The 13,583-nt window shown below is 43.6% G+C and overlaps 1 protein-coding gene across 2 annotated transcripts in view; it reads right to left on the bottom strand.

Annotated features, from left to right (window-relative positions):
* Window positions 1–13,583, bottom strand: part of PTPN12 (protein tyrosine phosphatase non-receptor type 12) — a 108,189-nt gene that overhangs the window by 5,066 nt on the left and 89,540 nt on the right. The window contains exons 13-15 of one of the 2 annotated variants that reach the window (XM_029078233.1): window positions 7,174–8,135; window positions 3,627–3,704; window positions 1,333–1,403 (exon numbers count right to left, since the gene is read on the bottom strand). In XM_029078233.1, coding sequence (XP_028934066.1) covers window positions 1,333–1,403; window positions 3,627–3,704; window positions 7,174–8,135 — 1,111 coding nt within the window. The remainder of the gene's footprint in view (window positions 1–1,332; window positions 1,404–3,626; window positions 3,705–7,173; window positions 8,136–13,583) is intronic. The other variant, XM_029078234.1, reaches the window with a different exon arrangement.

The following is a 13,583-nucleotide window of genomic DNA, read 5'->3' as shown; positions in this document are numbered from 1 at the left end:
GAGGAGAAGAGTCCCTAGCTGTCCCTGTCGGGGGAGAACGATGAGCCCTACTGGTAGGGGTCAATTGGAAAGAAGGGCTGGGATCCACTTCTGGCATCCATCCAGCTCCAGGAGGCCTCAAGAGCTCCTGATGGCTTCCCCCTCAGAGGGCCAATTTCATGGGGGGACCATGAGCCTCCTCCCTTGGCCTTGGGGTGCTGGTGGTGCCATCTGGGCCACTGTAGGGAGAGAGTTGAGCAGGGCAGGGGGGGTGGAAGACATTCTTTGATCCATAACTCCCACTTTCTGCCCCATTCCACACCATTTCCAGATAAAGGCATCAGTTTAAGACCATATCTCTCTAGCTTTTTTTTTTTTTTTAAACTGTATTTAAGCATTATGTGTCAAGCACTCTTCTCAGCACTGGGGTGGATCCAAGGTAATCAGGTTGGACACAGTCCTTCTCCCAGTCAAAGAAGCTTTTGCCTAGGGGCCCTGCTGTCTTTGCTTTTGTGACAATAGTACTAGCTTTTCAGGGTGGAAAGGTGGGGAAGGGAGGTGAAGGCTGAGGGAAGGGGACGGAAGGTCTCGCCGCTGGCAGCCAGGCTCCAGAAGCCCCGGCAGATGGCCGGGGGGACCCACCAAGGGTTCTGATTGGGAACGAGATGTTTTTCAGCCACTGGGTGAGAGGTTGGGGTGGAACCTGGGCTGATCCTCTCTGGTGAACGTGGCAGCGGAAGAACGTCCATCCCCGCCTTCTCAAAGGTGGGAAGCGGCTGCCAAGGTCCTGGCTCAGAGAGCAAGACGGTGACGGCAGGAAACAGAAGCACAAGGCCCTCCTATGGCCGATGCTCTTGTCTAGACAGGGGCGGGCAGACGGGTTTGGACATGCTCCATTTCTTGCCACCCCCCCCCCCCCCACTGGAGAGTCTTGTGCCTGGAGGCCCAGGATGAGCCAGGGACTCATCACAGCCTCCAAGAACTTACACTATTCTGGACTCTCTGTGGCACTTAGTGTCCTTGAGGGATAAATTGTCAGTCGGGTACGATGGGGACGACTTACGCTTCCTCTGTGTGTTCAGGTTTGTCTTTTCAGGTCGTTTCTGGCAATATATTTAGAGGCATTCGAGAAGGGGTTTCTCATCTAAATTTTAAAGCTCTGGGGCCAGAATGCCACTTGCTTGGCTTGAAATCAAACATTCTAACTCAGAAAACTAAAACTACACATTTACTTTGCTATGTTAAATTGACATCGCATCACCAACATCTCAAACAACAAAGTTAGAGTAGCCGAACTCAAAGCAGCAAAACATTTCGAGTTCAACTACCTCCCTCCCAAATTAGGAAACTTACTTCAGATTTCTTTTGTTCACATAATTTCTGATTTTGAGGTGCACTCCACTCAGCAGATCGTACAGCCGGATCTGAGAAAAGTGAAATCTTATGATCAAAATTTAAACCCTTTAAATACGGTACCGCTTTATTTCAGTAGCAAACTGAAATCACAAGCACAAGTGTTCTGAACATGTATTTTGAAAATAATTGTTCATTATGTTATAGTAAGTAGTTCCTAAATTAAGACAATTGAAAGGGGAGAAATCTTCATTTGCTCTTAATAGCACTTTTTCTTGAACCAAATTCTTAAATGTGTGTCATTTATATAAGGTGAATTACTATTTTGGAACAAGCTCATGATATGGATTATTTATTTCCAAAGCCAGGAGAGATTCCAACATTTCCAGCAGTTATCCTCCCTGCAAAATGCCAAAAACAATAGGTAAAAACTAAAAACTGAAATAAAAACACTAGCAATATGCAGACACCCATTGATTGGGGTTCTGATATGTACAGTACAAATGCTACTTTATTTACTGATCAGAAGGGAGGGCTTCTACTTGAGTACACCACCTCTGATGTTGCACTGAATTGATGATCAGGAAAACAGGATCCCATTTAGTAAGTTACTGCTTCAGAGCTTCGTTTGAGTTTTTTACTTTAAACCTGTTTGAGGATCTTTTTTTAGTCCAAATGGACTTATTTTGGCCAAATGATAGGCAGCGATTTTGCTAAGAAAGTAACAACATGAGTTTGCATCTATATTTAAAATCTGAGCTCCACTATCCTACTAAACTACAATCTTGCCATATTCCCTGGACAATTTGCATGAAGTATGTACTCCATCTCATACTGCCTTTGTTAAATGACATTTATTAAGTGCTTACCATGCGCCAAGCACTATGACAAGATAATCAGGTTGAACAGTCCATGACCTGCATGAGGCTCACAGTCTTGGCCCTCACTTTACAGATGAGGTAAAGTCATTATGGGAAAGGAATGTGTCTGCTAATTCTGTTACAGTGTACTTTCCCAAGGGCTTAATACAGTGCTCTGCACATAGAAAGTGCTCGATAAATACCATTAATTGATTGATTGAGGCACAGAGAAGTAAAGTGACTTGCCCATGGTCACATAGCCGACAAGTGGCAGCTTGTGATTAGAAACAAGGCTCTTTTGTCAGGGCCGGGCTCTTTCCACTAAGCCATGCTGCTTTTCCTTCTGCATGTCAAAGCTAATGTGTTTATCCTATGAACAACAGTGCTAATACTTTCAACAGGGCTCTGTCTAGACTGTAAGCACACTGTGGACAGGGAACGTACCTATCAACTGTTGTACTGTCCTCTCCCAAGTGCTTAGTACAGTGCTCTGAACATAGAAAGCACTCAGTAAATACCACCGGTGGTGGTGATGATGATGATGTCGATGATGATGATATAAAGTGATTTACCCAGGGCTTAAATAAAGTCTAAGAGCTACTCTTGAAAACCTGTCCTAATGGCTGAAGAGTAAATGTTCTTCCCAAACTGCCCAGTTTAAGTCCAAGCAAAGGCCCAAAGGACCCAGCAAATACTGTTCTGTCAAAGGCACAGAGAGGTAGCGTGGCTCAGTGGAAAGAGCCCGGGCCTGGGAGTCAGAGGTCGTGGGTTCGAATCCCGGCTCTGCCACTTGTCAGCTGTGTGACTGTGGGCAAGTCACTTCATTTCTCTGTGCCTCAGTTCCCTCATCTGTCAAATGGGGATGAAGACTGTGAGCCTCACATGGGACAACCTGATTACCCTGTATTTCCCCCAGCGCTTAGAACAGTGCTCTGCACATAGTAAGTGCTTAACAAATATCAACATTATTATTATTATTATAGCTCATTATGGGCAGGGAATGTGTCTGCTAATTCTTCTGTATTGTTCTCCCCCGATCACTTAGTACAAGGCTCTGCACATAAGCAAGCGCTCAATCAATACCATTGATTGATTGATGGCACTCTTGAAGCCATCTATAAAGGGCTGCACCTCTCCCAGCATACTCCTTCACCTAGAGATCAGGTGCTGGATGCTTGGAGAGGACATATCCCAAAAGACAGATGCTGCCTTAGCATCTCCATCCCTCTCCCCACAATTTACCCTGGGCCTGCTGCTGCCTAGCTGGGCTGTGGCAGGCTTAGAAAACAATCAAAAAGCCCCAGTTGGGGAAGGACCAGGAGTCAGGAAGGGAGAAGACTAAGGCATCCAAGCCCAACCCGGCGCCCGGGAGGTAGTTTACTCATTTATGGGACCAAGAACCGGAAGATATAAGAGCAGAAAAAAGAGACTCACTATGTTCACTTGTTAATACAAAAGATTCAGGAGTTCTTTCTGGGAGTGGGGGAGGCGACTCTTCACTAACTTCAACATCTAAATCAAATACATACAATTTGAAGAAATGATTAGGAATGCAACACTTCATCTGAACAGAAGGAGGGTACTTGTACATTTCTTAAAATTCTTGTAACATAAATGACAGTGATAGCTTCTCTGAAAAAGTCAGTCACAAGGTAAAGCTGGAGATTCCTCCCTCCAGGTGCACCTGGTCCCACCTATGCCCTCCCATCCCGAGCTCTTTTCTACCCCAACCATTGCCCAACTAGGCCCAAAGTCCTCAGGAAGGTGAATCCCCTCAACTATAATCTCCTTGTGGGCAGGAATTGTGCCTATCAACTCTACTGCATTATGCTCTCCCAAGACCTTAGTATAGTCCTCTGCACACAATAGGTACTTAATAAATACAATCGACTGATTGACTGGAATGTGCAAGGGTGTTCGAAAGAAGGTGTCAAATATCTGCCATCATCTTTCATCCAGTTGGGCAATACTGAGAAGGGGAGGAGGCATAGCAAGCAAGCGGTGCCCAGAAGAAAGCTGGTAGAAAGATCAGAGGAGGGTCCTCCTTTGGGTGTGCTTGGGTTGTGTGCTTGGGTTGGGGGTGTGTGTCTCAGCTAATGAAAATTACAATAATAATAATAATAACAGCATTTGTTAAGCACTTACTACGTGCCAAACACTGTCCTAAACACTGGGGTAGAAAAAGTTAAGCATATCTCACATGGGGCTCACAGTCTAAATAGGAGGGAGAACAGGTCCTGAATCCCCATTCTGCCGACAGGAGGGAACTGAGGCTCCAAGAAGCGACTTGCCCAAGGTCACGCAGCAGACACGTGGCAGAGCTGGGATTAAAACCCAGGTCCTTTAACTCCTGGGGCCGTGCTCCTTCCACGAGGTGACACTGCTTTTCACTTTATAATCTAATGCCACTGCTCTTAACACTTCGAACAGGAGTGGTTATGTGGGAGCGGAAGCAGAAAGGACCTGCAGAAATTTCACCATCCCCTACACCTTTGCTCTGATTTTATTGACACAGATAAGGCCCAGCTAAGAGTCAAGCTTTCACAACTCAAGCATTCATTTCAGCTGTTTCCCACTAGGGCCAACCTCGGTACTTTCTATCTTGGACAAACTCTATTACGTATACTGTGAAGTGGCTCACCCTGAGACTTCTAGGTTTTAAAAATAACAAGACTATACAACTTCCAAATTGGTCCCCTTCAATTTGGCCTATGGCCCACTAATAGCCAACCATGATTCTAGTGGCTTCAGTGGCTAGAACAATAGGAAGAGTACTGATTGAGCACTGTCAAGGTGCAATTCACCCTACTAAGCATTTGGGAAGTATAAAACAAGCCAGGGATGCATTCCCTGTCCAAAAGGAGCTTACACCCTAAAGGGGGCGACTGATGAAATTATCTACAGTCAGAATAATCCAAATCAAATCACTGAATAAACATATGCTTCAATTAGCTTTTCAAGCTTTCCCTTCCCTGACTGTGGAGCTCTCTCCTCTTTGGGCTCTACACTAGTGGTGAAGGGGATCTGGGCTGGTAACTGAGTGGGGATCAAGGAAGAAGAGGAAAAATTCAGAGGTGACGAAACTGTCTGAGGCTAGACTGGATAGCCCAGGGGGTGAGCAATTATGTGTGTGTTGGGGAGGAGAGCTGGCAGGGGAAGAACAGGGCAGGTCATAGTAAAAGCAGTAAGAGGAATAAGGGGGAAAGGAACTCCAGAAGAGCTGCCACTTCCAACTATTGTGGTTCCCTCCCGAACTCTGAGCCGGCCAGTCTCAGTCAGCGTTCCCCTTTTGCCACTGACCTCCGAGGTGTGGCCACAAATGCAATATAGGGAGGGACAGCCAACCCGGGCAGAAGTGGCTGGCTCCAGCTAGCCCCGATCTGGACTGCCTATTCGAAAAAATGTCTGGGCTGGCTGGATCTGGCCTTCAGGTCACAACTTGCCCATGCCGGTGAAGCCTAAGCAGACAGTTTGCAAACTCACTTGTGGCTTGCCCTATTTCACACATTCTGATGTGTATCCCTTGACAAAAGCCTAGTGGCAGCCCTGCTTTTACTTGTAAACCTAAATCCACCATCAAATGCTCTCCAGTGACAGCTGTCAGCAGCACCACACTTTAGCATCTGGCTTTAACTAAAAATGTTTATCTCCAGAAGTGTCACCGAGCCCTCTTGTGAAAGATCATCATAGCCCCTCCTATTAATTTACATCATATTCCCATTACGTCATTTTCGGTTAAGCCTTTCGTATGATCTCAATCGATTTTTCATATTTCACAGCACTAATGTGTATTCTTACATTTGGTTGCTTCCCTTACCTGTAATTCATTTTAATGCCTTCCTCCCCGCCTAGACTGTAAGCTCCTAGAGAGCAGGTTTTGTGTCTAAGTCCAGTGTACTCTCGCGAGTGTTTAGTACAGAGCTCTGCACAGAGTAAGCAGGATACTACCAACAAGGCTGTTGGCTGATTGAGAGTCTTTCCTAACTCAAGTCGGGGCAGAAAGTGCACTTGGACTAATATTCGATCTAAGTCACATTTATTTGGCCCAGGGAGGTAGAGTGCACAGAAGGAACAGCCATTCCTTTAAAGTTGTTTCTCAGGAGAGGAAAACACAGTGAGCCTCTGTCACTCCTATGTGACTAAACCTCAAAATTTAAGAAATCTTTCTATTATACAGAGACTGGTGGATCAAATCATGCTCTTCCCCCTTTACCCTACACCTGTTGGTATGTCCACCTTACGATCCCGTGAGATCACGCTTTATTAACTGATAAGGTGGCATGCATGATCGTCATCATCAGTATTTATTGAGCACTTACTGTGTGCAGAGCACTCTACTAAGTGTTTGGGCAAGGGTACTGATATCAGTCCACACACAACCTGACCACTCACTAAGTGTCCTTGGGCAAGTCTCACAGAGTCTTTATGCCTGAGATAATTTGTAAAATAAGAGGATGTTCCTGCCTCTCGGGGATGTGGCAAGGATAAGATGTGAAAGTACTTGAAAAGCAGAGCAGGTGTATAAATTCAAGGTACTCTTACAACTCATATTATTCTGCAACTGAAAATGTAGAGTCATGGAATAGCGGGGAATTAATATAGCCACTGCAGGAGCTTGGGAGGCAAAAAAATCAGCGGAGAACTGAAGGAATAAACACTTTCAAAGTTCTGGCTGCTGAAAGACATTATTAATGAACATCTGTGAGGAGCAATGGTGACCTCAAGTGGCAGGCAAAGTTATTCCACGTTATATGCTTATAGAAAACCATCTTTCATGTGAGAATGGGGAAGAGTACATAATACTGAAGAAATGGCTGGTAGATAAGGGTGACGCCCAAATGAAATTCTTATCAAAACAAACGTAAACACCTTCATTTCATCCATTTAAAGTTATGTTTTTGTTTGTTTTTTTAAGAAAAAAACCCCAAACACCTTGAAACTAGTCTTCTACCTCATCCTGTACATTATGTAACAAACCTACCTTTTTCAGCACCTGGATGTACCGGGACTGGTACATCAAGCCTAGCAATGGACATTGGTAACACTTTCCTAGCAGTAATGTTTTCAGTACTAGTGGCAGCAGAAACAGTGGCACTGGCGGTTGAAATATTAGTCAGGCTCTTGATCGTGATTTCATCAGAGTTCCTCTCATCACTGTCCGAGTCATCTGAGTGAAGTGGATTAGTGAAACACAGGGGGGCCCTAGGTGGGGGTGTGCTGCTGTGCGCCCCGAGAACCTTGGATTCCAACTGCTTTGCTGGGCTTGGAAAGAGAGAAACAGTTTTCACAGGGGCACCTGAGGATTGGCTGTCAGGTGCCGTGGATTTGGGCAGTGCATTTTCAGGTCCGGGTAATGACCACAAAAGAGGTTCCTTCTCTCTGAGAGGCAAGCGGTCAGGTCTAGGCGGGGTATCAGAACTCTTCGACATTCCTTCTGGCGGATTTGCTAAGGCTTTGTTTGATTGTGACACAGTGCAGTCCGCCCAGGAGTTTGGAGAATTGTCTTCGACTAAGTCCCCCATACTGGACTCTTGGGGCTTAGAGGTTTTATCTAGCACATTAGGGGGAACCGATTTAAACTTGATCGCGTGTCCTCTGTTCAAGAGGGCATTGCCCTCAAAGCTCTTCGGCCCCTCCTGAAGGGGGACCTTCCTAATCTCAAAGCTCAGGTTGCGCTCCAACTTCTTCTCTAAACGCTCAACTGTCGATTCGTTCTTCCCTGGGGGACCTGCTGATTTGTTGTAGTTTTCATTGAGGTCGGGAGTGTGCTGTTCAGATGAAGCCATGTGCAAAACTGGCTTTGGGTGGTATCTGTCGTTGTCTTGCCACACAGTTGTAACCGTTGGATAGGCTGAAGGAGGAGATGGTGTCAAGATGGGTGGGACTGGGTGAGGCTCTGGAGGCTGCAAGATTTCTTCTTTAGCATCTCCTTCTACAAGGCAACTGTAGAAACAGAAAACAAGGGGTAAACTGCCAGGGCCTACACAATTGTTGAGGTTGCGGGACCCCAAAATCTTGTCCATCAATCAACGATATTGATTGTTTTCTAGGTGCAGTGCACTGTACTAAGCGCCTGGTGCTGTAAGTGCGTGATTCATGAACCAAATACATTTTCCCTCCTAGACGAACCCGGTAGACATGGACTGGAGGCCCATGACTCAGACGGACGGCAATGATCAAACTGATCGCTGGATCATCGTTTCTCGGACCTCACATTCGGCGGTGGCAGGGTACTGCGCTAAGGAGCAGCTCTGCTCTTTTACAAATACCGCCCAAACAAATGGACTGCATTATAGGCTCACTAACAACAGATGTTTATTGAGTCTGGCCCTCAGGGGAAAAAGTCTGGACAACTTCGGAGTAGGTAAAGTACTTCAGCCAAAATTATGAAACTACTCTAAATAGCTTACATTTTAATACTGCACTCTCAGTCTCTTGTTTGTATACTGTCTATGGGTATCATTTACATGTTCATTTCCTCAGGTTCGCTAAATGCTCTTATCCAAATTTCATCAGTAATAATAATACATACTTGTTAAGTACTTACTATCTGCCAAGCACTGTTGGGGTAGATAAAAGTTAATCAGGCTGGAAACAGCCCATGGGGCTCACTGGCTAAATTAGGGAAGGACTAGGATATAATCCTTATTTTACAGATGAGGTAACAGACATAGAGAAGTGACTTCACCAAAGTCACACAGCAGACATGTGGCAGAGGCTGGGTCAGAACCTAGGTGATCTGCCTCCTGGGCCTGGGCTCTTTCTACCAGGCCACACCGCTTCTCTAAATTTCAAAGCATTATTAAAGAGGTTTTTTCACCCCCCTCTTCCTAAAAGAATGACTGGCAAATAAGCGCTATATTTCTCATATCAGTTAATCAATTAGTAGTACTGATGTACTTTTTCTGTGCAGAGCACTGTATGAAACACTTGAAAGAAGACAACAGAACTAGAACACATGATCTCTGTCCTCGAGGGGCTTACAATCAATCTAGTGAAGGACACAGAGTAATTCCAAATACTACCCCACGAATCCAATACTAACTCTAACGGAGACTTTCTGCTGACAGTTTTGGTGGCAGGCTTGGAAGAGGAGAGGATTCAGAGAGAGAAACTGAGGCAAGGTGAGGGGCTAGGAAGAAGTGCCATGTGCAATATATGTGTGACACATATTAGATGTGTCACCTCTCACTGCCAAGTATCCCTGACCAGAGCATTAGATAACTTGCTACTCTGAGGTTATTTCGAATAACTGTCAATCAAGTATTCACAGCATGTGAACTGCAATTCCTACTTCACTGTTCTGTACTGTTCTGTACTGTTGGTCAGCATGTCCACTTCCCGAGAAAGCAAACATCAGATAAAAGCAGCTCAGCAAGGAGAAGCGACAATGAAAATATTAGAATGAGCAAAGCTACCTACTCTCCGTGGGGGACCAGGAAAGAATCTAAATCCAAACCACAGGAATACCTCAAAATGAACAACGACCACATCACGAGGTACCTTCCGGCTTCTGGATGTACTTGTCTGACTCAGAGGGTAACTGGAAACAAACTTCTGAACTCAGAGATGGCTTTCTAAACCCAAAGAAGATCAGAGCACATATGCTAATCATATGATGCTACCTTCTGCAAGAGTCCTATTTTAAACTATGAAAATGAAAACCAGATTAAGTAAAATGAAGATTTCGCTAAAGAAACTACAAGCTTCCTCCCAAGAAAATGAATGAGAACTGTGATGAGCCAGACTTTTGAGAGTCGTATTTCAGTTATCTCGCTTTACACATCCCCTAGTGGTAAAAAGCTAGAAGGACCACCTATGGAAATTTGGTTTTATAGGAGCATACTGCTAAATGCAAATAGCTACGAATGAATCTAATTGGTCAGATTGAAAATAAACAAATGTTGCTCTGGAATCCCCAAATACCCATATGTAAAAGGGATAAAATTATCTGATCATCTGAATCTGCCTTAGGCTTGACCTCAAGTGAAATGAATTAAATTTAAGAATTTCAAGTTTTGCTTTATTTTGAAATGATTAAAAAAAGGAATTTAGTATCATAGGATTCATTTTTTTTTTTTAAAAGATACTGGCTCTGCACAGTGACCAACACATGAAGACAAAATGCCCACCACAGTAGCAAAGGCTCCACCATTTATCTGCTGTGTGACCTTGGGCAAGCCACTTAACTTAAGACACAACTAGCTAAGAATTGTTTTTGAAATGAGATAGCTATGAAAATAATCACTCCACAAAGTTTTAAAGTGAAGCTCAGATTGTGATGGGGATATAAAGGACCCCAAAAATTAGTGGCCTATGACCATGTTAATGAGATGTTGGTGTTCAACCCAGGATTTCCACAAAAATTATCTCCTTTTCAGAAAGTCAAGCCTGTGGTCATTACGAAGCATAAGAAAACTTCGACAAATGTTTTGCTTGACAAACCTACAAACATTAATCTATTAGAATCCATCACATAGAAAAATAAAAACTTAATCTTTGGAAATAACTGTGAAGTCAAGGAAAGTCATTCAAAAGAAACATCTTGACTCTCAGGTTCGAAAAATCAACAGGAAACCAAAGATCAAGTTTTGGAACTGAACAGTTTTTAATGCTGTAGATAGAACTTTATGGTAGTAAGAGACAATTGGCCAGGGAATAAATGAAAAACTATCAATTAATAGTGGTCACTTCACAATACCCTAGAGAATGTTATGGTTTTTGAAATACAGTTTTAATTGTATTAATGTCAACGTCATGCTATTCAGCTGCAGATTTACCAAAAATAGAAACTTGAGTTCTCAATCCTTCAGGATTATTTAAACAGGACAAACCCTTAATAAGTGGACTGAGGCTAGAAACCAGGGTAATTCTACTTCCTATAAAACATCATATGTGGTTCAGCCATATGGCAGAAAAGCTGCAATTTGCTGACTTTGTCAGACTGAATTACAGGTTATCAAATATTACCAAGTAAAAACAAGACTTTAAAATAGGCTGTTTGCAATTTTTTTTGACTAGAGATGTTTTATTTTGGTCCACCAGGTAATGGTAGATAAATCTGAAACTCAAAACCTAACTCAACTATATCACTGACTGATTTCTCTAATCATCAGAAAACATCTATTTGTTGGGATTTAACTGAAAAACTAAAAGGCATTTAACAATTGTAGTTTTTAGAGATTTGATGCTCAATTTTCTTCCATGGAATGAACCAAAACACACTATACAAAAACTGGCTGGTCATCATCAATACTTACTGATGATGCTTGGCCTCGGGGAAGTCACAACTTCTCCTTGCCTCAGTTACCTCATCTGTAAAATGGGGATTAAGACTGTGAGTGAGCTCTATGTGGGACAGGGACTGTGTCCAACCCTATTATCTTGTATCTAGTCCCAGTGCTTAGTACAGTGCCTGGAACATAGTAAGCACTTAATGGACACCTTGAAAAACAACAACCAGAGTTGGTACACATGTTCCCTGCCCACATCAAGGCCACATACCAGTGCCCATGGCCTTCCAGGCTCAGTCAGCATTCACCTTTTTATGCATCTGGTCTCTTCATCCCATTACTTCCCATTTTGCACTCTTTGCTTCTGCCAGGCCCCGCTTCTCACTGTGCCTGATTCTCAACTCCCTAGCCTTCAATCCATTCTTCACACCCTTTCTCCTGCCTGGAACTAACCCCCTCCCTCCTCGAATGTGCCAGACCACAGCTCACCCTAACCTCAAAGCCCTCCTGAAATCCCACTTCGTCTAGGAAGCATTCCCTGATTATGTCAACCTGAACAGCCATTCTTAGCACTTAAGTATATTGTTAATCTATGTACTTTATTCATCTGTCCATGCTCCTATATCTTTCTTCTTCCTCTTGCATCTGTAAATGATTTGTGCCTGCCCATCTCCTCCATTAGATTGTATACTTCTAATTGAACATCTACTATATGCTGAGTATTGAACTAAACACTTGGGAGTGCACAATACAGTACACTCCCCCAAGTGTTCAGTCCTATGCTCGGCATATAGTTGAAGCTCAAATATTATTGATAAGGCTGATGATTGGGGTGGGGGAGCCAAGTCAGGGTTCTGCTTGGAGCTGAGGTAGCCTGGCCCTGGAGCATGGCCAGAATTTTTTACAACAGGGAATCTTCTTCTCCTTTCTTTTTTTCTAATGCTTCCTTGCTCTTCTTTTCTAAAACACCACTTTCAAAATTCTCTTCTCTTGCATAAACTGACCACATGAATGGGCATTCGATACAGAAAATTATGCATTTGAAGGCCCTTCAAGACAACTAGCTCATCCACCTGATGACAAATTTTCAAAGCTCAAACTGGTTAAACAATAACAAGTGCACTTCATTGACTATGTTAAAAATAGAAGCTTAGTTGAACCCCAAAAATCACTAAAACAGGGTTTTAGGGAAGGGTTATGAGTTTGATGATTGGTTTGGACAATCTGTCAGGTATTGATTATTAACATTTGGTGATCTGATGTAGTGAAGCACTGTTAATGCCTTGTAACCATGCCACTATCATGTCTTGTGCCATGCACTTTAAATAGAAGGTGATTCCTGAGTGGCATGTTAATGCTGCTGAAATAGATCACTTGAGTGGCAAATGTATTTGATGAATAACAGAATATAAAGGAGAGCAAAAAATTATTTTTCCATCCAATGTGTAGCAATATTATTGCTAAATGATGTCATAGCGGTCAAGAAAAACTGCTCAGAAATTTCCTTTCCATCTTGTAAACATTATTAAAGAAATTTTTAGTCTAACTGTGTCTGCTAATTCTGCTGTATTCTACGCTCCCAATGTATCAGCGACAATATTAGGAGAAAAACAGCCTCCTTAAACAACATTTGGAATCCAGGAATCTCAAATAAATAAATGGCCCTAGAACTAGAGAATACTTCTCAAATGTAGCTTGTCGCTTTGACTACGACATGCCTCTGGGCCACAGCTGATTGGTTTCGCCTTCCAAAGTACTTGCTAACATTTGTAATATATACTTGGCCTTCCTCACTGGTTAGGTTTCACTGATGAAACTCAACATCACGTTGCCAACATTCTACAGACGAGGTACTGAACGCCTCAGTGGTTCCGACAAAACAGGATTCGTGAGTCGACCAGTGCTCGACCTGAGGAAGCCGCTTAGAACAAAAGGCTGATAATGCTCCATCTGGGCTTGTTTCCCGAGTAGAACTGCGTTCCCACACATGTCTCACGAATGGATAGGGAGTTCTCCCAACCTGTAGTGACTACCAGGATGCTACTGCCTCTGGACTCTTCTTCTCCATCCACTGTCTGCTCTGGCTACTGTTTTGAGGCCCTCCAGGAAGCTGGAAAGTCTTAAAGGTCCCCCCGCAATGTGTGTGTTTGGGGGGTGG

This window comes from Ornithorhynchus anatinus, chromosome 13 (genome assembly GCF_004115215.2).
Source record: "Ornithorhynchus anatinus isolate Pmale09 chromosome 13, mOrnAna1.pri.v4, whole genome shotgun sequence".
NCBI lineage: Eukaryota > Metazoa > Chordata > Mammalia > Monotremata > Ornithorhynchidae > Ornithorhynchus > Ornithorhynchus anatinus.
This window is presented reverse-complemented; position numbering and strand designations above follow the sequence as displayed.